The sequence below is a fragment of the Triturus cristatus genome, chromosome 3_1 (assembly GCF_964204655.1).
Source record: "Triturus cristatus chromosome 3_1, aTriCri1.1, whole genome shotgun sequence".
NCBI lineage: Eukaryota > Metazoa > Chordata > Amphibia > Caudata > Salamandridae > Triturus > Triturus cristatus.
Genome location: NC_140583.1, coordinates 896383400 through 896410429, shown reverse-complemented (window position 1 = coordinate 896410429; position 27030 = coordinate 896383400). Strand labels below are relative to the sequence as shown.

General features: G+C 44.1%; 1 protein-coding gene across 1 annotated transcript in view; it reads right to left on the bottom strand.

Moving 5' to 3' along the window:
• The window catches only part of GRB14 (growth factor receptor bound protein 14), a 681395-nt gene that overhangs the window by 346189 nt on the left and 308176 nt on the right, over nt 1-27030 (bottom strand). The window contains exon 3 of the mRNA XM_085645413.1: nt 632-750. Within this exon, the coding sequence (XP_085501539.1) occupies nt 632-750 (119 nt within the window). The remainder of the gene's footprint in view (nt 1-631; nt 751-27030) is intronic.

Here is a 27030-nt window from a genome sequence, read left to right as displayed (position 1 = left end):
ATCTGAGGTTGAATTTATGTTTAGATATCCTCTGACCACCTGAGGCATGTAGGTTTGCTGGGGAGACCACAAGGTAGTGCTTTGTGTGTATGGTGGCCAGCTGAAGGTCAAGTCAACCATCAAGGAGAAGTCACTGCAGTTGTTTTAGAATTGTGATTATGCGGTGTGATCTTTTTGCCATTTGGACTAGGTGAGATGCAGCACTTAGATTTTAAATTGAGCGTATTGCAGGTGATTGTAGGGTGTTGCCCCCATCAAAGTGAGAAAAGACTAGGATCTGCTCCAGTCAGGACACAGAGAGTGCAAGGGAAGAACGTCACCGGTTTCAGAATACCTTTGTCTTGTTCTACGTCCACTTGATTACTATTTCCTTGTTTCTTCTCATGTCTAAGCCTGATATTGTCCTTGTGATTTGTATCTGAGAGTTTCTTTCGCTTATTGCCCTTTTTTACTCTCTTAAGGGGCTACCTGTGTTATGTTAGAAGAGCATTCTTTCCTTATCTTCCTTTGCATTATCTTGCTTCCTCTCTAGTTGGTTTCAGAGTAGCTATGTTAGCATATAGCAAGGATATTTTTCTTAAACAGCATCATTGTTTTCCAGATAGCTTTGTGAAATAAGGATGTCACTCACCACAGGGTTTTCCAAAAAATCATACTTGGCAAAATGTTTCCTGAAATAGAACCGACTTTCCTCCATTCCCCAACTTGACTGTATTTCAATAACCATTTCATGGTCTTCTATAGTTCTTTCTACAAAAACAGATACAGAAAAGAAGATTATATTCATGTAGTCATCTTGCAGCAATCTAGAAAACATCTAGGAGCAGACAATAAGAAATATACAAATACAAAAAAATGTAAAATGTCTGAGTTACTCAAATTACCATTTCAAAGGTCAGTTTGTGTAAGTGGTACAAGGAAAATGGTCACCACGTGTAATGGAAAAGCAGCACACATTTCACAACCAGTCAATTGCATTTATATGTTGGTACATTGTTTTGTCAATCTTAGAAGGGGAGCATTAAAGGATTAGCAAACTTATCCAAGTCTCTGCAGGATTGACAATCAAGCATTGAGACTCAAATTTTTTAGGAGTAAATGGGTCATAGTGTGGTTCCATGAGCTCCTACTCCCTCACTGAAGTGCCTGGCGTGGTAACCTTCTCGGTAGGGACATGTTTCTTAACCACTAAGTGCTAGACATTGCAATGCATAGAAACGACTTTCACTTTACAAATTCTGAAGAAGAGTCCAGTACAAACCAACTCTTCAAATAAACTGAAAATCTATATGGATGAGAGAAGGAGGATCAGCCGTAAATTCATACCCAAATCCCTAATGGAAATACAGCAAATAAAAAAGAAATGAAAACAAGGCGACTAATAAAGAAGAAATACTTATTTTTAGGATTTAGGAGCAAGATATGGCAGAAGAGAATAAAAATGACCTGAATAAAAGTAATAATGGTATTTGGGAATATAGAGCAGTACTCTCTGCGTAAATAACAAAATTAAAATAAATAAAAAGTAGAATATATTGTGGCAGAAAAAATCGGAAGAAAGTGAAGGAATATTGTACCTCATCAAAAAGAAAAACTGAAATTAAGGTATTAATTAAAAAATAAATATGGGCACAGTAATTGGCATGTTTCGGAAAATTCACATGAGAAGGCCAATAATGAAATTACGTTCAGAATGTACTTAGAGAAAAAAAACGAGAAACACAGGAAATACAAGGCCACTTTAAAATACTAGAAAATCGAACTTTTAAAATTCTGGTTATACCTGAGGGTCATAAAAATAATGCAGGATCTCGAAGTTATTGAGTAAGGCGCTGCAATTAGAAGGCTCAATTGATTTAAACAGGTAGATACAGTGTGTACGCAGTTAGGCAGCTTCTGAGAAATGTATTAACTCAAGATCTAGGTGCACCCCAATCAACTTGTATTAGCATGCAATAAAGTAGGTGATATCGAGATTTTCACTGAAAAAAACTTGAAGGCGAAAATACGTCTCAACATTCTTGATAAGGCCCGATACACCCCCAGGCATTGATCGAAAATGATGAGAACTTACATCAATAAATTAAGCAAATCCAAACCCTTAGAAGTGCAACTCTATAAAGTTTGAAATTTTGGAGAACCCATTCCCACCTCCTCTCTGGGTAATGTAAAAAATATAGTTGCCCTCCTTACTTTGCCGTAAAACCACATAAATCTAGAAACCAGGATATCCAGTGCTTTAAACGAGACATTTTCAAAATCCAATGGGATAGATCTGGAGAGGTAAAAAATCTTTGGCAGGAGCAGCATCTTTATTATATATCAGCTGTCTACAATAGACAGGTTAAGATTGTGCCCTCTCTCAACATCTTGTTTTGCCTTAACTAATATGTCCCAATATTATTCTTGACCACCTAGTCTACCTTTGCACTTATCTTATTTCCAGATAGACCTCTTGCTCTACGACACTTGGATCCTGACTAGCAATGAATAGATTCAGTACCAATTATATTTTCTGTGAATTAAGGGAATAACCTGAAAATTTCCCAGCCTCTCTGGTCTCATGCTCTACTATCTGCATAACAGTCGCTGGGTCTGCCGATGCAATCAGGATGTTATCTGCATAGGCTAATGCTAATTAATCCTGATTGACCACCCATGATTTGAAACCTGGCCACTGGATTCTTGTAGAATGCTTGTATTGCTTTCATGATGCGCATCCTAATCCAATCCTTCTCATAGGTTCCCATCAATATGCCCATGTGACCCTGTTGAATGCCTTCTCAGCATCCAACAAGGCCACAGCAAAGGTTCCTTGACCATCTTGGCTACGTAAAAAAGCGTAATTGCATGACGGATGTGGTCCATGGTGCTCCTGCCTAGTATAAATCCATGTTGGTTCGGCGATACCACCTTGGCTATAATTTGGCTCATCCGAGCGGCCAGCATCTTAGAGTAAAGGGTATTGTCACTATTAATCAGTGTTACAGGGCAATATGGTCCTGGATCGACCGGTGTTTTATCTTTTTTTAAGAAAACCACAATATTGGCCCTTGTCCAAGATTCAGGGGCCATACCCCCCTTGCACCTAAACAAAGCGTTCCATCATGTCTAAAATTAAGACTGAGCAGAACATTTGATAAAACTCCAGTGGGATTTGGTTAGTCCCACAAGCTTTCCCTGAGTGTAACTCTTTCAGGGATATTTTCCATTCCTCAACCGTAAATATTGCCTGTAGCAGATCCTGCTCCTTCTGAGTTAGTCTTTCCAGAGACATAAAGGCCACCGCTTGCTCTATCCTCTGTTCATCCGCTTGAGGTTGAGCTTGATAAAGACTTGCATAATAGTCTTGGAATACTTCTGGTATATCCTTAGGATCCTAGACCAATTTGCCACCCATATCTTTTATTTCCTTAATATGGTCTCCAGCCACCTTCTGTTGAGTGCATATTGCAAATAGATGTCCCACCCTTTCATTATATTCATAGCATTCCTGCATCTTGACAAGGTACTTTTCTTTGGGTTTTTTAACTGTAACTTCATTGATTGCGGCTTTAGCCCTGGCTAGCTGCTGCTGAGCCACTTCAACATTAATTCCTCCTTCCCTTATCATGGAGATGAGCAAGGTCTTTGCTTTGGTAAGATTTTTATATAGTTCTATTAGCTGTAATTTCTCCTGTTTCTGCTGGTTCAAACTAAACCTCAGGGTTTCCCCTCTTATTTCTGCCATTAAGGCATCCCAGACCGCTCCCAGTGGGGCATTTCTGCTATTTAGATTTTAAAAAATGGGAATCCATGTATTCATATGGGCAATATAGCCAGGATCCAGCAAAAGACCTCTCTCGAAGGTCCAGCTGCTAGCATTCCTAGTAATCCCATCCATAACTAGTTCAAATATTATAGGGTTATGATCTGACATTACTCTGCGATATATTTTGATCTGATCGTCCCTTAATAACTGTGATGGCAGCAAAAAATAATTCAACTGGGCAAAAGTACGATGGGGAGCCGAGTAATAAGTATAGCCTAAATCAGGTGCCCTTAACTCCTCCCATAAGTCTGACAGACCTATTCCTCTTTTCAAGCTTCTACGAGCTTTAAACACCTGTCGTTTCCCTCCTACATAATGGCCTGATATGTCTGATTGTAGACATCATGATCCTTTAAAATTAAAATCCCCACAGATGATATAGTGGGCAGGCCAAATTGGTAATTCTACAGCTAAAATATCCAGCCAACTAGGATCATCAAGAACCGCTCCCTATACTGTACATAGAGTAAAAGACCCATTGCCATATCCCCACTTGACGATAATCCAGGGTCCATATCTATCTGCTATACTTTAAATACATTCTCCCACCCCTCTTAGTGATAATATTTCCACCCGCCTTTGTTTTGGTGTCTTGCATGGTGCTTACAATTAATTCTAAGCCCAGTGTCTCCAACACCTTCACATATGACCACTCTATATGTGTTTCTTGTAAACAATAAAGTTCTACTTTAAGAGCTTTTAGATCCTGCATTACCCTCCGTCACTTGTCTCTGTCATTGAGAGCACATTTATTTATAGTTGCAAAACAGATCTTAGTCATTTGCTTGATATTCCATTAAGCCTCCAAGTCCTTTTTGGGAGATCCTACCAGGCTCACACCATTTCTGTAATCCACTCTCCATTCTTGCACCTGTTAAAAGATACAGATTGATGCCCATCCTCATATTGTCTACCAGCTTCCCCACTTTTCCACCTTCCCACTGAAAGACCCACTCATGAACCTCACCACTAGAACCATGGCCCCCTTCCCTACCATCCCACATGCCCTCTCTACTACCCCAACCACCCATGCTTGACTGCCCCCTCCACACCTACCACTTGAGGCAATTGGCTCCCTGGTATGCATCTACCAGCTCCCCCCTCCAGCTCTCCGACCATAGATCAGCCCCACAGTTCTCCTTGAAATCTTAAAGCCAGAGAACAAAGACATAAAGGAGCAACACAAACACCCTCCACAAGAACAAAGTCTCTACTGTGCCCCTGTTATATTCAATAATAATAATGTTCACTTTATCAGCCCTTAATCACATTTATAAGCTGCTGATGAAACCTAGAGTTGCAGGCCTGTATTGCTGAGATAAATGTTCTAGTTTTACCCTTAACAATAGTTTTAAGTCGAGCTGGGTCAAGCCGAAACGCTTCTTCTCCAACTTCCTGAAAAATCTTTATAAGCCGCCACCTGTGTTTCACTGTGGCATGGCCGAAATTAGGGTACACAAAGAACTAAAAATCTTTAAAGTTCCGCTGGGCAGCCGGTCGAGCCTTCTTGAACATGATTTGTCAGAGGAGAAAATTCCCAAAATTCACCAAAACTGCCCAGTGCCGGCTTTCTGTTGCTGCTCCTGAAGAATTCTGATGCCTGCACATGAGTGGATATCTATGCACCCTTTGTACTTCTGTCTCCCAGTCCAAGACCCAAGTTCTGGGAACGCAGTCTTTAGTAAATAAAACATAAAAGATCTAATATCGCTGCCTCCAACCCTTCCTTTATTCAGAGAAACCGAAGATTATTTCGCCTTGGGCGATTCCAAAGTCCTCGATCTTCCATAAGATATCTGACAGTTGATCATCCTGCGTCTCAACCTGACCCTTAAGCCTCCCCAGTTATATTTCAGCTTATTTTGTCCTCTCTTCTATGGTGCTGAGTTTTTTTCCAATCTCGACACAAGATTTTGCCACTTTTTTTATTGCATCTTGACATTGTTTAACGGCTAATACGGCTCTCCAACTCTTGACTCTAGTCTCTGTTCGATTTTCCTTGATAGTACTCAGAATAAGCTTTAGTGCAGACTATCCAGGTTCCTTTCCAGTGCTTGCAGGGGCCTTCCCTCCCGGACCGCCAGAGATCCCATACCCGCCAGCCTGGCTAACCAGTCATGTGTCTGAGTAGTTCAATTGTAATACTTCTGCCAGCTAGGAAAATATCTCAGTTTTACCATCCGTGGAGAGGGGCTTCCCCTGCATCTCTTGCCTACCCTGCGATTTCAGATACTTCCTGCATTTCACAGTGCCCCCCTCTATCATAGAATTTTTCTGCACCCTCCCGGGATAAATTGAGGTTTTAGTTATCCCCTACCCCATTGGACTCAATATGCCCCTCCTTCCTTTGTACAATAGTCATTCCCTTAGTCTCTAATTCAGCACACTCCGAATTCCTCTCCGAGCTAGCACTATTGCAGTTCCTTGCCCTTTCAACATCACCAATATTCATATAATTTAATCATATAGAAATCTCACCTTCACGTTCAGTCTCATGTGGCTTTTTCTCCTTCAATGCAGTCAGTCCCTTTGCCCTATACACTGCTCCCAAACTTCAAACTTTATCAGTTAGTTGCTGCTCTGCAGTATATGAGGGTTCTTGTGAGTAAGAGAGAGGAAATACCTGAATCTATACAGGTGTGCCATTGACCTATGAGCTCACAATGGCATCTGAAGCTAAAGCATATCTGCTAAGACTGCCAGAACCCAGCTACTATAAGAAAGTTAGATTTAAGGTGTTGGGGGCAGCCTTAAAAACTGGGTTGATTTGCGAAAGAAGTTTGGAATTGGGAGATGGAATTGGTATACTTTAATAGAAAGGAATCCCTCACTCCCATAAACATTCCAGAATGCCTGTCTGGCCAGATGAGAGAAATTTGGACTATGTTAACTGGGGGATCTCTTCCAGGATCAGAGGTTTGCATCATTTGAGGCATTGAAGGTCAAGTTCAATCTAAACCACAAGGAATATCTGCAAATTTGCAGCTTTTTATACAAAACAACTGGTGGACCGTTCTTGGATCTCTAGCTTGGGGGAGAAAAACTTTCTATTAGTACAATATATGGTAAATTATGCAATTTGGTACCAGACGATCTTGAGAAGCATTACGCTAAATGGCAATCAAAGATTGAATTAGATGATTTTTCTTTTTATGATTCTGTGGAGCTAAGTCGTATGGTATTGTGCTCTTTGGGGTTGCAAGCCCAGCACTACAAGTCAATTTTTTTACTTAGATTTTATCCCAGATTGCAAGGTGGTGGGGGGGCGGAGGGTATAAACTGTCCACGCTGTCAGTCTCATGGGCAGACTTTGTTCATATGTTTGGTACATGTCTGGTTTTAGACACACTGAGATCACAGATGTGGGGTCACCTTGTGGAATGGTTTCGATCTCTGGAATAGAACAGAAAATTAATTGGGAGGGATCTTAAGTAATGGTCAAAGACGATATACTCTAGGAGAATAATGGAAAATTTGATGTAGGCAAATTAAATAGCTCTCATTGCACTTGCACCTTTTCTAGTTACAGTACTGTATATTAATATGAATTTAGTGTGATATTTGATTTTTATCTATTCAATATTTTTTCAATAAAGGATGATATATTACTGAGAGCAATCTTATCTTAGTGTATATATTGTAATCTCTTTTTACCACTTCTTAACAACCTTCCCAGACTATGTAACCATGAAATATGTAGAAGGATTAATAAAGATAATTTTTTAAAAAGTGCAAGTTTATACTCAGTGATCCGCTGAAACTAAAGTGTTCAATAATATTGGGGAGATTTGTGATTTAATTTCAGTAAATCTAGAAACAGGACACCATAAAACAAAAGTCATTTCCTATACAACCATTAGAAAACAGAAGGTAAATTTAGATAAGAGTAAAATCTAATTGTGCAAACATGTAAGTGTAGCAGGGCAGGACAAATACCAGCACCAACACATTGAAGGACCTGGGACAATAAAGAATCCATCAGCAAAGCTTAAAATTGGACTGATAGGCCAAGATTATTTGATATGCAATTCATAAGAAGGGATCTAGAGACAGAAAATATTAGCTTAAAGTGATAAACATTAGTAATGTTGAACATCAACAGTCTGAATCTTCATTGTGAGCAACAGACATATACAAGTGAATTTCATGGAAAATAATGTTAGTTGAAACTCACATAACTAGTAGAAATTGACTGCATGCAAACACAGTGAATTGAAATGTGAATATAGAAATCAGGATGTGAAAACAAATGGGTTTGCTATAATCATAAACAAAAATGCTAACATATGAACTCATGAAATCTTGAGTTAAAAATGGAAAGATAGTTCATATTAGAGCAACTATATTTTAATTGTGTGCTTCTAATATGAGAAACATATATGTTTAGGGAGACTATTTAGAGAACTTAGCAGAGTCCCAAAAAGCATATCTACTAAGGGGATACTTTAACAAGATACAATAACCACTTCTAAATAGCATCTCTTAATAGTAGCAGTAGTAAAGTCTCTTTATTCTGTTAAATATATAACTATAAAAGATATAAAAACAGATAAAAACTCATGAAATATGCAAATCCATTCACAGGAAGATAAAATGCATTAAGTGCAATCCATAAAGCGTAAGTGATAAAACAAGTACAGTTACTGTGTGTATCAGTAAAAAGAAAGTGGATTCAATATATGGAGCTGAAGGGCAGGCGATAAAATGCAATCAATTAGTGCAGACAATTAAGGCCAAGCCCCTTGAATCTTAACAATACTGCTACAAAATTGCCCAAGTTTACACAGGTGCTCATGTCTCTCAACATAGAGTGGCACAATATTGATAACCTTAATTGTTGAATCTGAGCCTTTCTCAGAATGGGAACCAAAAACCTTTTCCTTGGAAGAGTGTATACGCTGGAGAACTTTATGGACTGAGCTGAAGTTTTATAACACTCACAAGGGCCCTAAAGAGCTGTCTACAGCCAAACCTTTAGAAAAACTGACCAGAGATAGAAAGGAATTCAACCTAAACCTGGATAAAAGCTGACAATGGTATGCATTATTAACCCAGGTCAGATATGGTTCGATTAAACTAAACATTTTTATCAAACAGTGCACTTGGACAGCTGGATTGCACAATTCCTGGTCCTCCCTGAGAAAAGAGAGTCAGGATAGAAAATTCTGTTTGACCCACAGGTCAGCCTCAGGCTGCGTGAAAAGGCTGCGCGGCCCAAGGCTGTTAAAGCAGACTGGATGTAAGACAGCCAGGGAATTGCTTTAGAGTTGGCTAAGCAAAGAGAATCTTGGACAATCAGCCTATTACGAGTTGACTTACTCTTATACCATGTTGAGAGCCAACATAGTATAGGCCTGAGATTGACAAAATCCGAGATTTAATTGAGGCCAAGTTCCTCATGTACTGCAATGTTTGGTGAACTTCGGGGCACCCCAAGCAACAACCTAAGAAACATGTTTACCTCTAATTGAAGGGGCCGCAATCACGATACCCCCAGATATTACAAATATACTTAGCCTTATAAACATGAAGCAGTACTTTTACCGGTTTCTTGCACACCCTTAGGCTGAAATTCAGGACCACTCCACACTGTCTGGTTAGAGTGAGCCTTTTCAATTGAGAAGAGGAGCCCCAAGAGGACTCATCATCGTACAAGATGCCCAAATAGGTAAAAGAATTAAATTAAGTGATCTTAGCTGTAAGGCAATAATGACTCTTGATTTTAGTGGCTTAGTACCCACAACCATCACAAAAGATTTAGAGGTGTTCACCAAGAGATCCAAGACCTCCATAAACTTAACATAAGAATCTAAAAGCTGTTGAAAGCCCAGTGCGGTCCTTGACATAAGGATAGTATTATCAGCATATAAGAGGAGGATCTCCTTATGCTTCCAGCAAAAGCAGCCTCTAAGTAATTGATGTAAATGGTGAATAAAAAGAGGGCTACGATACACCCCGTCTCACACCTCTAGTGATGGAAAATCTTTTGGTACAAGTGCCATCCTCCCTAAATCTGACAGCTGCAGACATATCCATATGGATGCCTGTCAAAACAGAAAAAAGACCTTGATCCAACCCTAAAGACATAACTTTGAGCAGCTTACCCACTCAATCCTAGGCCAAAGAGAGATCCATAAATCCTAAAAAGAGGGGACCCTTTTTCGCCATCGTATACTTTTGGATCAGGAGGTATAAGTTTGATGGTGCCCAAACTGGGCCTAATCACATACTGAGAGTCTATAATGATGTTTTTCTATTTGGCCCAGTTTACCAGCATTTTTAAAGCAATCTGGCCCAAAATCTTGACTGTGGTATCAATGAGCATGATTGGCCTGTGGCATTTTTGGTCCCCCCGGTCGCCCTTTTTAAATACTGGCACTATGATGGATTAGGACCAAGAGCTTAAGGGGCTAATTGTTGCAGCAGCATTCAAGATGCTTGTCAAAAAGGCTGCCCAGATGGCTACCTCACTCTTGAAAAGGCCAGCTGGCTCACCATCTGCCTCAGGAGCCTTATTGTGGGGCAGGCGTCTATGGCACAAGTAACTTCCACAATAGAAAAGGTGAGGCAGCAAGGACCAACCACCTTTGTGTCAGTATTAGAGGTCATTAACTCCTCTCAATCACTGAAGGAAATAATTTGGGGGAAATGGTCAAACCATTTAGCTTCCGGTATAGCAGTGGTCAAGCTAGACATAATATGCTCAGTCAGGAAAGGGTGGTTAACAGCTCTCCAGAATGCTGCATAGTCATTAGAATCACTAGCGCAAATTAGCTGGTCACAAATATTGTCCATAAGAGAGTCTTTTCTCTCCTACAGCATCTTCGTGTAATAAGTTCTTCAGGTCTACATCTCCTTCCTGTATTTTGGGAAGAGTTTAAGGGCTGGTTTTTAGGGCACCATGGGCTTTTGAGAATGCCTCATTAAACCACTGGAGTCTAGTAGAGACTGAAGAGCCTTGACTAGGACCAGCAAGGGTGGACCTTACCCTGGCGCAAAGTTCTGAGAACACGGTGAGAACGTCCTTAGGACAAAGGTCAGGATTAAGACAACATTCGACCTCTAAACTGCCTAAAGTGAGTCCTACAAAGTTCCTCTGGGCTGATTTTAGACCACCTCAGGCACCTACCCTGATCCGTGGGAGTCAAGTGTTGCAAACAATGGGTCGGGGAGCAAAGACACTGACTCTGGAATTTAAAAGGCTAACACTAAGGGATTATGATTGCTCCATCCTGTCCATTTAATCTGATAACTTCCCAGAGATCAAGAGAGTGACATTGAGATCAAAATGCAATACACAATGGATTCTTCCCCTCTGCCAACATAAGTGGGGACTACCTGGACACTATTTATGGTGATGTTCTGGGTGGGAATGAGTCAAACAGTGGAGCAGTGGGGACTCGTCGATGGCCAAAGGGTTCTGAAAAACAAAACAAGGGCCTGGACAAGGGTGGATATTAAAGTCACCCATAAATATTATCAAGACCTTTCTTGCCGGTTCTGCCCCACAAAGAAAGAATGAGCACCTACATTTCTTAATGACCGAGTCGGTGTTAAGAATGGTATCAGAGTGAGAAGAATAACCATTATGATTGTAAATATTCACAATTAACATCAAGGATTTGTCAGAAAAAGTGAGTAAAATGGCCCTTACATGTGAGCAATCTGTCTCCACCTCAGTCATCACAAAATGCAATGCTAGGGAGATACACAACCCAGCCTTGGCTCGCCCAGAGGGAGAAGGTATCGCTGGCCAGAGAAATGGACAGAAGTAGCTAAAAATTGGGTAGTTTTGAGGGACAATGTTCCTTAGAAGTCTAAGATCTGGAAAGGTTTAATGAAATATAGGGTCCCTAATCTTAGCATCGAGCTTGGCTATATCCCAGGAGAGGAAACTCAGCTGATCTCTAATGTAAGATTCTGATGGCCCACCCCTCATCTCTACTTCCATCAATTTCTCCTCTGCCCCAGGTTTGGTACTAGGTAGTCAATTTGCCCCCTCCAGAGAACCATCAGTTTCAAATCTATTAGAGTTGATGAAGGGGGCAAAGTTCACCCCAGAAGGCCCGCCATAAGATGGGGAGCCCCAGAATGTCGGACGCTATTCTCCCCTGAAGCAGAGAAGATGAGATGAGCAGATTGCTCCCAAATGGGCTTACTGTGTGTAACTTGAGAGGATTGAGGCACCCCGGGATAGTAGTTGCGACTCATAGCAGAACTCCTCCCTGTTTTGTAAAAGAACCGCAGCGAGCGCAAACCAAAATCCCCTAGCCCTTTGAATGTTGGAAAGAAGCCAGGATTCTGGCAGCAGCCCACCTAGTGTTAATATTCACCACCACACAATCTCCCCATATCAACTTGGGGCCACGTCCCACCCACCCCACTCTACGGACCCTTTTCATCTGCGTATGAAAACCGACATCCACCCCTACCTTCATGGACAACCAGTGGGACATCTTATTCTTAAGGTGTAAAAACCCCTAGAAGGTATTGGAATTGATAGGAGGAACGTCCACTAGGACTACCATGTAGGGGGTACAATCAGGCGAGAGATCTGAAGAAATATCCCAATGGGAAGGAGCCCTAGGACCATTCTTTGTCAGGGGGAACCTCAGAGTGGGCCCCGTAAAGAGTGTCCCTACTGGTTCCATGTCCTAATGTCACAGGTTGAGGTGCACTGGAGTGAGTGTGGATGCCAATGCGTGCATTATCGGGGCTGGTGTTCATGCTCAATTGGAGGTCCCCTAGCCTTACTAAAGTGGAGGATGAGGAAAAGACCTGTAGAGGCTGAAGAAGTTGCACTAATGGGGGAGTGGAAGTGAGCGGACGGTCCCAATAGCAGGGGCATCCAACATTGTGAGACCAGAGGGACAGGTTATATGAGTAAGGGATGCATTTACTCAGGTAAGGTTAGTACAAAGGTCCCTTTCCTTGAGCTTTTCCAGTAGACCATTGTTGATAATAAGGAGATCCAACACCCTTGAACATAATAAAGGACAACATCTTTAACAAAACTTAAGTTCATCTCTAAGGTGTACAACCAGGCTCTTCAGAACATCTGGACAAGCCAGGTCACCAGCAGGGGAATCTGAGCCAGCATCCTGCTGCATGTTGAGGCTAGATAGATCAGAGGGGGTGGAGGCATAGGATTGTGAAGGTAATGATACAACCGGGGGATCTTGAGTGGGCAAAACCCCAGCAGACAGGGGGCCCAAGGCAATGATGGGTGAGGGGGGTGTCTGAGCCCCTCAGTGTCAGATGTGGCTTGGCTGGTCCTCCCCTTGGCTCTTCATGGAAGGTACTGTTGTCCTTTCCTTATGACTAATGGTTCTTCAATTTGCTGGAAGCACTCCCTGTCCCTATATGTAGTAACTAATATTGGCCAGAGAGGACTTGCAGTATTAGGTCTCTCATACATAGAGACTGAGGCGCATTGTAATTTTCTTTGCCTGTGTCTACACAGAACACCTCAGCTTTATTTCTTTGGTCCGGGTAGATCTTTGACAGTTTAGCATGGGGCTCCTATTAGTGTGAAGTTTTAAATTGCCATCTAAGGGACCTTAAAATGTTGTTTATGTGCCAAATTACATAACTGGTTATTATTTGACCCAGCTATTTTTAATCCTTACGTGTTTCCATTTTGACCTAGTGGTAAATACATAACCCTTGCTTGAGGCAATGTGAATTGTGCCCTGTGCAATTAACGCTGTGTTTTTCTAATATAGGGAAAAATGGGGAAACGAAAAGCTGCGGACAATGCGGAGGAGAATGGCAAAGCTAAAAAGTAGGCTAAACATGCAGCTAAAAATTGCACACTTGATGAAATTGAGATCCTAACTGAGGAAGCTGAGGGCATGTTGAGTGTGAAGGATAAAGGGGGCAATTGAACAGTGACTAAAACTAAAAAAAGGGGACACAAAGTCCTACTTTACCAACCCCTGCACTAACATGGGTAGGACTGCCTTACCAAGATCTTCCCCATTAAGAATGATACTGGGGTTTTAGCAACTGCTTTGTCAGCCTTGTTAGTTGTCATAGGGATTGATGAAGAACAATCATATCCTATCCTAACTTATGTAGAGTGCAGCAATAGATTTTCAGTTTTGTGATTAAGCAAGGGCTGGCCGATGCAGCATAATGCCCCCGTAACGTGACCCCAAATCAATATCTATCTCCCAGTACTGATGTGAATCATCTACTTCATCTGAAAGGTGAAATAGTTGAGCTAAGAAGGTTATAACTACTCTTTTGCAGACTTTGTCTGGAAAAGTAGATACATTAACAGTGTTACTGACAAAGCTCAATCTGGAGGGGACAGAATAGACTTCCTAGCAACACTAACAAGGCTGAAACTGATCTCCTGGACTCTCCTGTACTATGAATTAGCCACCACATTTAGGAGCAGCTATTTATTCCCCTACCTGGAGTGACAAACCCCTGAGGACCAGTATTCCAAGACATAATGTTATGTTTATAAAAATTGTTAAGCCCACAAATACCCAGCGGTGTCAAGGCGCTAGCTCTTAAAGTATAAGCAAGGTTCAACATAAAGTTTGGACAAAGATCCATGTTTTGAGTGCCTTTCTAAAACCTGATAAGCTAGGCATAGCTCTTATATTAAGGGGTAGTTTGTTGCCCAATTTGACTGTGCCCAATACAAAACTTCTGCCTCCTCAATTGACTCTATATAGCCTAGGGAAACCAGATTATTTGCACCAGATGAGGACAGGCATCTACGTGGCTCATATTTTTTAAAACAGTCTTTCAAGAAGGCTTATTTTTTCTCCCTGCAGAGCCTTATAGACAGTGCACAAGGCTTTGAATTTAGTGCGTTGTCTAATGGGGAGCCAGTGTAGACAGCAAAGGGCTTGTCTGGCTGAGTGAAATTTAGGGATTTTGGGGCCAGATGTATGACCATGGAAATAGCGCCTCATAAATTGCGAATTTGCGAGGTGCTATTTCCAATGTACAACAGTGTTTTTCACACTGTTAGCGATTCCCAATGGGGTCGCAAATAGAGAGGCTGATGAATATTAATGAGCCTCTTGCAATTTGAGATCCCATTGGGAATGGCAGGCCCTCCCAGGTATGGTGGCCTGCTGGGCTCAGCAGACCACCATGTCTAGGACTGCTTTTAAATAAAGCAGTTTTTTATTTAAATGCATCCCGTTTTCCTTAAAAGAAAACGGGATGCATTTAAAAAAAGGAAAAAATTAAACCTTTTCATTTCATTTTTTAAGGGCAGGGACAACTGCCTGCCCTTAAAAAATATTTTCCCCTGCATTTGCAAAGGAGAAGGGGTCCCCTGAGGGCCCCTTTCCTTTTGCGACCCCATTACCACCCTCTTGTAGAGCGTGGTAATCTGCGGACGCAAAACATTCTTACATAGGGTTGCGCTCACTATTAGGAAGGGATCGCTCCTTCCTAATAGCGAGTCGCAAAACCCTATTTTGTGAGTCGCAAAAAATTGCCAGTCGCAAAATAGGGTTTGTACATTCCCCATGCTGTTTTTGCATGCACAAACGGGTTCGCAAACTCGTTTGCACATGCAAAAATGGCCATACATCTGGCCCTTGGTAAGCAGTCTTGCTGTGGCATTCTGAAGGACTCGCAATTTATTGAAATATTGCTTCTGCGTGTTAGATAAAGAGCATTGCCGTAGTTCAATTTAGATGGCGTAAGAGCGCACTGTCTTATTAGAGTCTTCTAAAATAAAAGGGAAGACTTTCTTAACTGTCCTCAAAATGTGAAATGTTGACAAAGTCACTGCATTGACTTGTTCTTTAAAGGTAAGCTTATTGCCCACCAAGACTCCCAAATTGTTTGCTTTCTTAACCGGAACTGGTAGCGTAAACAGCTCTTCTGGCCACCATGACGGGTCCAAAATGTGGGGTGGTCCCCGAACAACATGATTTCTTACCGAATTTAAGACTCAAGCAATTACTATCCATCCAGTTGCTGATTGTTAGCATGCAGCTTTGAAATCTTTCACCCATATTGGAATCCGTTGCTGCCACTGATACAACTATCTGCGTGTCATCTACATAAGATGTAAGAGCAAACCCAAATGATCTTATGACAGGTACGAGTGAAGTGACATATATATTAAACAGGGCTGAGCTGATGGGCAAGCCATGGGGAACCCCACATGGGAGATAAAAGGTGTCCGAGACATAAGGATCTAGGGCCACAGTTTGAGTTCTCTCTGATGGAAAGGATTTTAATAGAGAAAGTACTGAACCTTCTATCCCTATCGCCTGGAGACGGTCGACCAGCAAATTATGGTTGATCATGTCAAATGCGGCTGATAGGTCAAGAAGCACAAGGGCAGCCTTTCCTTCCTTATCAATGGTCAGCTTGATTTCTTCGATTGATTTGATTAAAGCAGTCTCTGTGCAATGACCTGATCTAAAACCAAATTGAGAGTCATCTAGTAGCTGATTATTCTGGATGAATTGTGCCAGTGGTTTATTAATTTCTCTTTCTGCTAGTTTTACGGGTAGGGAAAGCTTGGAAATCAGTCAATTATTACCAGGATTTGTCGGATTCAGGCTGGGTTTCTTCATAAGAGGGAGTATAGATCCCCTCTTCCACTGCTTTCGGAAATAGCCTATTCTAAACATGGCATTGAAAATTTCTGTAAGATGCGGGTCGATGGTTTCAGTGGCTAAATTGATTATAGCCAGTGTCCAGGGTTGTATCTTTTGCCTACCTGGGGGTAACATTCGATGAGAGGGGTACCTGGGGACCCCAGATTAAGATAAAGAATCTTTCAATGGCGAGAGCTACATCGGCCCTTTTGGGGTTTGCAAATAGGTTGGGAGCAAGGCCCATGGAGGCCCTTTTAAAAATATATAACGCCAAGTGCATCTCCATAGCTTTATATGGTTCGTCATTATGGGGGTATGTTACCCAGGAAACCTTACAACGAGTGGAAAATAAGTTTTTAAGACATCTTCTTTCTGTTCCTCAGTCTACCCCTACCTTTTCGATCCACGAGGAAGTGGGTTTAGACTATGTAACAGATAAGCTTAGATTGGCACCCTTAATATGTTGGCTGAAGACATGGCTAAACAATGAATTATCCCTTAACCATGCCATCCTGCAGGATGTTATGTCTCTCGATCATATGAATAAAATTCCGTGGTTGGAGTACGTGAGACATACCTTTGCCCAGCTGGGACGCCCCAATCTATTTAATTTGCCGTCTTCTATTAGGAAAGAGGATATTAACTGGATTAAAATACACTTTATGGGAAAGGCGAGATTGGCTCGCGAGGAACATGAACTGACAAAAACAACAGTCAGATTACACTATATGTTGTCATCTTCCCCGTCCATAGAGCCCTATCTTACTCTTGTAACAAAGCCCTTCCACAGACATTTGTTAATTAAATTCAAATTTAATTTAATCCCATATATCCTAGGCTGCTTTCAGTCTTGGAGCAAACCGGAAAGGGGCCCGCCATGTAAATGTGACGATTTTTCCACTCAGGATACTATGCATTTTATGATGTTTTGCAGTTTATATAGGGTTGCCAGGAACAAATACTTGTTACCTATTTTAAAAGAAGCTGGGTTTGTCCAAGTTAGGCCAGCCCTAGTTTATCTGCAGTCCCTTGGCAGTACTCGCACTATATTTTCTGTGGCTAGTTTTCTGGTAGCAGCGCACAGAATTAAAAAAAAAAGGGCTCTGCCCGCTATGGAGATGGTATGACCTAGGAAAAGTTTGAAATGTGACCATATATGTTTGTTTTGTCTGGCACTCCCTACTTGCATCTTTGTATTTGTATCTTGTATATGATGATTGTGCCTCAACCTGTTAAATCAAGAGCTATGTATTTTTAAACTGTATATATTGTTGTTTTATGGCTTTTATGATTTTAAAAATCGAATAAAGTGTATTTTGATGATGATGATTATAGCCAGAGGACATGGGTCAGAAGGTGATCCTGACTTACTGCTTTGAATCAACTTCCAGACCTATGACTCGGTCAGAGTAGAGAAGGAGGAAAAAGTGACTTAGTTAGCCTCTCTGTCTGTATTGGTGTACTGATCATCATTGTGATTATGCTCAAAATTGTTATAGATTTGCCCTACTTTCTCAAGAAAAAACTTTGCAAGAGTGTTACAAAGATCCTGATTATTTCCTAGTCTGTTAGTTCCGGGCACTGTGCTGAGTTCAGCTACTACCTGTAAGAGTTCTTTAGTAGATTTTTTGCTGATTCGATTTTGTAGGACCTGGGGTCTCCAGGCCCTATGGGGCGGTAACGTGACACGAGCGGTCGGGCAACCAAAGGTCTGTGTGTAAAGCAACCATACAACACGCACCTCTCACGGACGGGGAACGCACACAATAAGTGACGCCACACGGTATAAATTATGCAAACAATTCAAGTTTATCCAAGTAGAGCTAGTTAGATGCAGTTCATGAGGAATCAGTGCAATGCTTGCGTTGTAATACAATCCATCAAGATATACATGCCATACAGGAGATGTAAATGCAGTTCATAATCTATACATGCAATTCAGGTAATATACTGGCACTGCAGGAGATGTACATGCAATTCACTTTCCCCACCGTGTTAACCACTAGTAGGTTTAGTTACCTATAGCGCTCTAGGGGTGATTATAGCGCTGTGCGCGCTAAGCGGTGACTACCGCGGAATGGGGCATCTAGCACAGAGCAATACTCATAATGGATGACACTGAATACTTCAAAGCGGATCATGTAAAACAAAGCGCCACTCGTAATCACTGACACTTAATACCTTGAAACGGAGCATGTAAAACAAAGCGCCACTCGTAATCAATGACACTTAATACTTTGAAACGGAGCCTGTAAAACAAAGCGCCACTCGTAATCAATGACACTTAATACTTTGAAACGGAGCCTGTAAAACAAAGCGCCACTCGTAATCAATGACACTTAATCCCTTGAAACAGAGCATGTAGAGCAGGGCACTACTCGTAACCCAGAGCATTCAATACTTCAACACGGGACCGGAGGGACATAGCGCTGCTCGTAATCATTAGGATTCAGTACTTCAGGCCGGAGCATTCAGCGGGGAGTGCAACGGGACTTGAGGAGCGAGTCTCCCGGCTCCGGTGCAGTTCGTAGGGCACCACGCTTCAGTACTGTTCAAGGGGGCACAGGGAAAGGATCCCGCGGCGGGGTCTCTCCGTCGCGATGACAGGGGGGACTCCCACAGAGGGGGAACTCGGGCTTGGGGTACGGTGAGGCTCCCAACCAGTAGGGGGCGCACCGGGGTCACTCCCAGCCTTCAGGCTTACCTTGCTCACGACATCGGAAGGCGTCCGCGCCAGCGGCGATGGGGGGAATCTCGTCCATGGCCTCGCGCACCTTTTCTCACAGCTGCGACGGCAGCGACGGGGCCCAGGGCTTCTCCACGGGCCTCGTGACTCTGCAGGGCACTTCTTCTGGCCTCCGGGCCGCCGCGGTGAGCGCGCTGGCTCCCACGTCACAGGAGGGGGCTCAAATTAAGGGGGGTAGCTCCGCGCTCAGCGGAGTACGCTGCCGGGGGTCCCAGGCCAGGTCAGGGAGCGCAGGGGTCACAGCGCTAATACCTGGTCGATCCCCGGAGGCTCTCCAATCGGCTTGACATCAGGTTTAGAGTTCAATCTGGACACGCAGTCTCAGCGCTTGGCATATAAGTTTAGAGTTCAATCTGGACACGCAGTCTCAGCGCGTGGCATATATATTTAGAGTTCAATCTGGACACGCAGTCTCAGCATTCAGTTTCTGTTCTCCGATGTTAGATGAAGTCTGGTTGGCGCAGATGTATCTGGCGCCCTTAAGAGGTTCTGTTACAGAAAGGGGGGTTGGGAATGAGTTGGCGACTAGGTCCTTCCTAGTCAGGCTGGGCAGAGGTTCTCTGGGTCCTCCTACTGCTGGGCAAGATCAGTGGGTTTCACAGGGTCCCTCACTCACTTAAGAGGCAGCACCTAAATCCTGTCACTCTCAGAGGCATAAGTCCCTGGCTAGGCCCTACCGCCTACACTCCTGGTGGATTCTTCCAGCTCTGCTTTACCCCACTGGCCAACTAACTACAAAAAGTTCCCTCTCTCACTTAAGTAGCCCTAGGTCAGGTGACCTCTAGCCAAGGCGGCAAAAGTAAAACCCCACCTCTCTTCTAGAAGGTTCCAGCACATTCCAGGAGCTTCCCCACTCTACCTATGGGACAAAAAGGCGGGCTGGTGTCGCAACATTGTTGTGGGGTTCCAGCCAGCTCCTGGCAGCTAGGGTGCTACTATGAAAGACCACTCTGCAGTAGCAGGGGTCTGTGGCAGCCATCTTGGGAGAAGGGAGCACCTGCACCTTAACACTGATTGGCAATGAAAAGGCGCCCGGAGACCTAGTCCAACATAAAAATGAGGGTGGAAAAAATGAGGCATGATCAAAAATAGAAGGGGAGACCACCCTAGGGCTGACAGGTCCAACAGATTTTCATTGTAAAAAAAGTGGATTTTTCTTGAAAAACTAAAGATTTATAGCTGTTAATAGCTTCTTAGTATTCAGCCTTTTCTACCTCACAATACTCCTTGTGCCATTTCCGTTCTTGCCCTCTGCAAGAATGTCTCATCAATCTCAGATTTTCAGTAAACCACAGTGCGGAAGGTTTACCCCTGTGTGTGTTGGTAGTATTGAGGGGGACTGATTGAGTTATGGCTGAGGACAGCCCGTCCTTATCGGAGGTGGTAGCTAAATCGTGAACCTCTGTGACCCTTAAATGTCCTTGCCCAAGAGTTTGAATCAGTTCCTCCACCCGACTTTTATTCCAAGCTATGTTTTTTATTCAGTACCTACACTTTTTTTTTGGGACTAATGTTTGGTCATTTAACCTCAAAAATGACTGCCTGGTGGTCCATCCACATCAGTGGCCAGCGTTCCACCAGTACTAATGCGGGGTAGTTAGAAAATATCCTATCCAGAATGTGGCCGTCTTTATGGGTAGGGCCATCCACTAGCTGGGTCAGGCCAAAGCTTGCCAATATATTAAAGAGTTCTTCTGTGTCTTTTTCCCATGGGATTTAAAGATAGTAGTTGAAATCTCTTAGAATTGCAACATTATTTGCCTGGAGGCTAGCTTCCAAAAGAGCATTAATTGAAGGAAAAAAACTATTCCTGTTGTCAGGTGGACAATATATTAATAACACTTTAAAGGACTAGGTTTTAGTAAGTTCAATGTTAAAGGACAGAGCTTCACAATCTGGTCTAGAAGCTCGCTCAAAGATGGCTGTGAAAGTATCTCTATTAATCACAGCCAGACCGTCACCTCGTTTAAGAGGCCTGTCTAGCCTATATAAGATATAGTTTGGGGAAGGGCTGTAACCAGGTCAGGGTAATGTAAACTCACACCAATTGGGTAGTGGATGGAGGAGGGGGGGCAGCAGTATTCTACCAACACAGCCCCCAAGGTACCCTACTACCGTAAGACCACCTTATAAATCTATCCGTCAGGCACCTAACTCTTTCCCCAAGAAGAATATGGAGGCACTAGGATGGACATACGCCCAGGAAGAGAGAAGTACTACTGTACCAACAGGCAATGAAATCTTGTAGATAAACATCCCAAAATTTAAGCCAGGGACTTCTGAAAACAGGGACTCACTAATTGGTAAAATCACCCACTTGTTGCGTCAAGAGTGCAGTTGCAGATCAATAATTAGGTAAGATATTGTAGTGGTGAAATGATACAGTAATATCCATACTGCCATTAATCATATTGACATATGATTCACCGATAACAGAATCAATGAAGGCCTGATTTCTCTGGAAAATAGATTCACTCCATTCAAGAGCTCAAAGATATGTATAAAAATGAATCCATCTCAGAATAATTTGCGAGTATGGAAACAGATCAGTTTTTTCTAAATATGAAACATGTCGTCAGAGAGAGGGTAGCCTAAATTATATGGCTACTTCAGATATAGACTGACTCTCACACTCACATGGGTAAAATAGTGAAGGAAACTATGTTAAAATTCATACCTCTGATGAGGTGAGTGGGGAAAACGGCATTAGCAGTGCGGTCGGAGCCACACGTGCCATAAGAATTCAAACATTACCTTGCTTGCCTTTACCACTCATATGCCTTTACCACACACACTCCTTTACCATGTATGCCTTTACAATGATTTCCGTTGTAACGACAGTAAAGGCATATGCATGGTAAAGGGAGTCAGTGCTCTAGACTTGGAGCAAATGGTCGGGAGGGAGGTGTTGGAGACTTCCTGCCTGGACTTCCTGCTTTCTTCCTCCTGCTTGGTGAGTAGTTTTTTGGACAGGGTTGTGGTTGGGGTCGTTTTCAGGGCTGGGGATGGGGTTTTAGGGTTTAGGGCAGGGGAATGGGGTCTTTTTGTGGGCTAGGGGCAGTTTTTAGGGCTCAGGGCAGGGCGCTGGGGTGTTTTGAGGGCTGTGGTTGGGGTAATATTTAGGGCTGGGAGCAGGTTTTATCACTCAGGGTGGAAGGCTGGGGTGTTTAAGGGCTAGGGTCAGGCTAGTTTAAGAACAGGGGCCAGGTTTTAGGACTCAGGATGGGGAGGCTGGGTGTAAACCTTACCACTCATTTACCTTTACCAATCATGTCTTTACACCGAAATTTGTTCTAAAGGCATGTGTGGTTGAGAGGCAGTCATGGTTAAGGGTACATTGTTAATTCATGTGAAGTCATTGCATGCGTGGTTCTGTCATACAACTGGTGAGTGGCTCCCCCTTGTCTCTATTTCATCCCCATCACTATTACTCTGTGACCATGACAATGGAATTGCAACCAGATTTATCTCATGAAATGTGGCAGGGTTACAGACTAAGGGGCATATGCATCAACCAAACTAATACCGATTCCTTAATAGCGAAAAATAAGGAATCGCCATTAAGGAATCGGTAATTGGCATGCATCAACAGATTCGGTGAAATTTAGCGATTCCTTAAAAATCGCTAAATTTACCGATTCCTTAATAGCGGGGCACGCAAACGGCCTCACTAGCAAATAGCGAGTTCGGTAATACCGATTTGGCTAATAGCGAGTTCGGTAATACCGAATTAGCTATTACCGAATCGGTAATAGCGAAATCGCAAATTGCCGCGTCGCTCCGGGAACAGGCTGATGACATCACCAACCAGGAAATACTGCTGCCCCACCCACATAGCCTCGACAGAGGAGCAGACAGGAGCTGGAAAGAAGGACAGGCTGTGCAGAGTGAGGCCACACAGATTCTGCCATTCACATCACACATCCATCATGTCGCAGGAAGTGCCATCCAGCGCAGAATCTGCACGCAAGCGCAAGAAGAAGTTTTCGGACAGGGAGCTGGAGTACCTCATCGAGGGAGTGTCCAGCAAACATGACCGCCTCTTTGGCAAGCTGTCCCTCAAGGTGCCTGAGACCGAGAAGCGGCGCATCTGGCAGCGCATCCGTGAGAGGGTCAATGCGGTTGGCGTCACTAGCCGCAGCATCGACGACCTTAAAAAACGGTGGTATGACCTGCGGAAGCGCGCAAAAGAGAGGATTGCTGAGAGGCTCCGGGAGGCAAGAAGGACTGGAGGCGGAACAACCACTGCACCATCCAACACAGCCCTGGAGGACCTTGTGGAAGGGACGATAGAGCGGGAAGCCGTCGTGGGGGTGATCCAGATGGACACGTCCGGCGCAGCCACAAGTGCCCAAGGTAAGATGCATGCCTGTGCCACACCCAGCATAGCGTAAATCCATACCCATGCCCCCAGCCCAATCTCACTGTGTCTGCAGCTCTGGCACAGACAGCTCCACACATGACACTACTGCATCTTGGGAGTTGTAGTCTAGTCAGCCCAGAGTGCAGGTACAGGCGTAAATTCTCTGAGCACACACCACATATTTTGTACATGGCTGTAGACTGTTCATTTGTTGGACCACAGAGGGACATTAATGGGTACAACACTATGTAGGTGTAATCATCCCACTAATCATGCACTGTTTCACACACAGATGCATCACCTGGGGACTCTGACGACAGCGACCAGCTGATCATTTCTGAGACACCCGTGGAGTCAGACCAGGAGACTGCGCAGGATGCGCACGCACCGCCAACACCTGCCACCCCACCAGCACCACCTCCACCAGCGCCACAATCAACGGCACCAGCACCAGTGCCACAAGCCAAGGCACCAGCACCTGCGCCACAAGCCAAGGCACCAGCACCTGCGCCACAAGCAACGGCACCAGCAAGACAGCCTGCAGCTAGTACAGCCACAATACCGCAGAGGCACAGGCACCAAGTTGCGCCCTTGCAGGAGATGGCAACCCCCCCCCCGCAATTGGCACCCACGCAGCGCACATCCACACCACCTGCTGCACCACCTGGAGGCTCAAGACACGCACGGCGTCACAGGGCCCGTCGCAGTTCCGTCTCCTCAGCAGACCAGGATGTCCCAACAAACTCTGCAATCGAGGAGAGGATGCTGCGTACACAGAACCTGCAGGGAAGACATGTGGCTAGCATCAGCTGCAATATCGTGCGCCTAGCGAGGGAGATGCGCGCCATGACTGCAGCAGTCACCGACATGGGCTCCGCGGTCAGGGACATGGGCACGGCGGTCAGGGACCAGACCACTGCGGTTGCTGATGGCAATGCTCAGCTCAGGGAGGAGGTACGTGAGCTCACCCGTGCCATCAGGGAGGGCCATGAGTCCCAGAGGAGGAGTAACCGGCAGCTAATGTTGCGTTCTGCCGCCGCTACCAAGGCCATACAACGGCACAGCAACTGCACCGCTGTGTTGGCACGCCGCACAGTCTCCCTGCAGGTGGACCTTGGGCACTTCTGCGGTGATGTGGCCAAGTCACTGGGACACATCACCACTGCTGTGGAACAACTTCAGAGCAGCACATGCAGTGCTGCAGCATTGGGAGGGGATGACACCAGTGAGGCTGCCTCCAGTGTCAGCAGCGTGTCACTGGCAGAGGCCAGCACCAGGCGCCGAAGTTCGCGTGCCTCCACGGGGACAGGCCGTGGTGAGGCTTTGGATGCACCTGAGCGGAGGCTTGGTGTACGTGGCAAGCGCCACTAGAAATTTGGACATGCTGCAGGTCCATGGTGGAGCAACCATGGCCATCCAATTATTGTGTTTGCACAGGCCTGACTTTAAGGAACCTTTTATTTACATTTATGCAATCGGAGCATGATTCACAATGCTAGTTCTGTTGCACAATCCTCAGTGCTACTGTGCATTAAACAGTTGCACCCAACACCAACTTGTAATGTCTCATTTTACCCAGGGTCAAAAATGATTTTGCATTATGTCTGTCCGCCTCCTATGGCCCTCTGCTGTGTTTGGGATGTGTGCCGGTCGTCGTTGGGCGGGTGGTTGGTCAGCCTGGGGGTCGTCATCCCTGTCCACCTCCATGGGTATCCCCCTTCTGGTGGCAATGTTGTGCAGCATTGCACATACAGCAATTATTCGACAGCATGTGTCTGGTTGGTATAGCATGGCGCCGCCAGTCTTGTGGAGGATACGGAAGCGGCTCTTGAGAATCCCAAAAGTCCGCTCTATCACATTCCTCATGCTGATGTGTGCAGCGTTGTAGCGATGTTCCTGCGGTGTTGCTGGATTTAGGTATGGGGTGAGTATGTATTCCCGCAGGGCGTAAGCACTGTCACCTAGAAGATAGAAGCATAGACTTAGCATTGGTGATGTACATACATGTGTGGTGTTGGTGTGGGGAAGCGTAGTTCTACGTACCTAACAGGAGTCCCTCTCCAAATTCTCCATTGAGTAGTCGCCTGTGCATTCCACTGTTGCGGAAGATGTATGAGTCGTGTGTGCTCCCTGGGAATTGTGCCACTAGGTCCGTTATGATGTTGTTGGCATCGCACACAACCTGCACGTTGATCGAGTGGTATGACTTGCGGTTCCTGAAAAGGTACTCATTTGCTGACGGAGGACATATGGGGATATGCGTGCAGTCGATGCATCCAATCACATGTGGAAATTGTGCCACCTGGTAGAATGCCTGTTTGGTGCGGTCCAACTGCTGTGGGGTTGTGGGGAAGCTGATGTGTGTGTGGAGCATTGTCAGCATGGCATATAGGAATTTCTTGAAGAAGCGTGACAGTGCGCTTTGCGAAACACCTCCGGCAACCGCAATTACCCCCTGGAAACTCCCTGAGGCCAGTAGGTGCAGGCTGCATAGGACCTGAACGTGCGCAGGGATAGCATTTGTCCTGTGTGTCTGGTGCTGCAGTAATGGTTCCAGGTCTGCAATCAGGCGCATGATCATAGCGCGATTGAGGCGATACTTCTGGTACACCTCGTCCTCATTCTGGCCGAGCAAGGTTATGCGCAGTCTGAACACTCGCTCCTGGACCCTTCTCCTGCGCTGTCCTGCTGCATTGATCCGCATCCTCCTTGCAAGCACGTAGAGGGCAGCCATTTTGTGGGAGCCAACAGGGTCTCCTGGGCCACATTTAAGGGTTTAGTGATTGCCTCAATCATTTGCACATGTAGGAAGATTTTTTTTTTTTTTTTTTTTTTTTGTGACTTTACCTCCAGGTTTTGATTCCACTTATTTAGCTCAGGCAAAATAGCGATTTTTGGGATTTTCGTTATTAGCGAGTTTTGTTGCATTGGGGTGCGATTCGTTATTTGCTATTGGCAATTTCCGGGAGCTAATAGTGATTTCGGTAATTGCGAATTCGGTATTTAGCGATTCGGTAAATTAGCATTTTGGGTATTAGCGATTCGGTATGTTCGAGGTTATTTATTTAGCGATTCGTTATTTGCTCGGGTTTTGGGTTGATGCATTGGGATTGGGTATTTTTCACACAATACCGGGAGCTATTAACGAATCGGTATTTTACCGACTGGATTTTGGCTTGATGCATAAGGGTGTAAATTATTTGATCTGGAGTGAGGCAAATTCTTTTATGGCCATGCCACTAATCTTTTGCAAGAAACATGGATGGCTGAGACAATGTTTAGGCTAGACTAGACTACCTTTCCTTTTTTAGTAATGCCATCCCTGCAAGCTTAGATTGAGCCTTAGGGGGCTTAATAATTTGGATAGCAAATATTAAGTATCTTAAAGTGAAAGTCTTAGATTTGGGCTCAAAGGACAGCCTGGAGATTACTGTTACATCTTGTAGTCTCGCCTCAATAAAACAGAATACACTCATAAATAATTATATAAATTCAGTGCAGTATAATAACGAACCTTGTA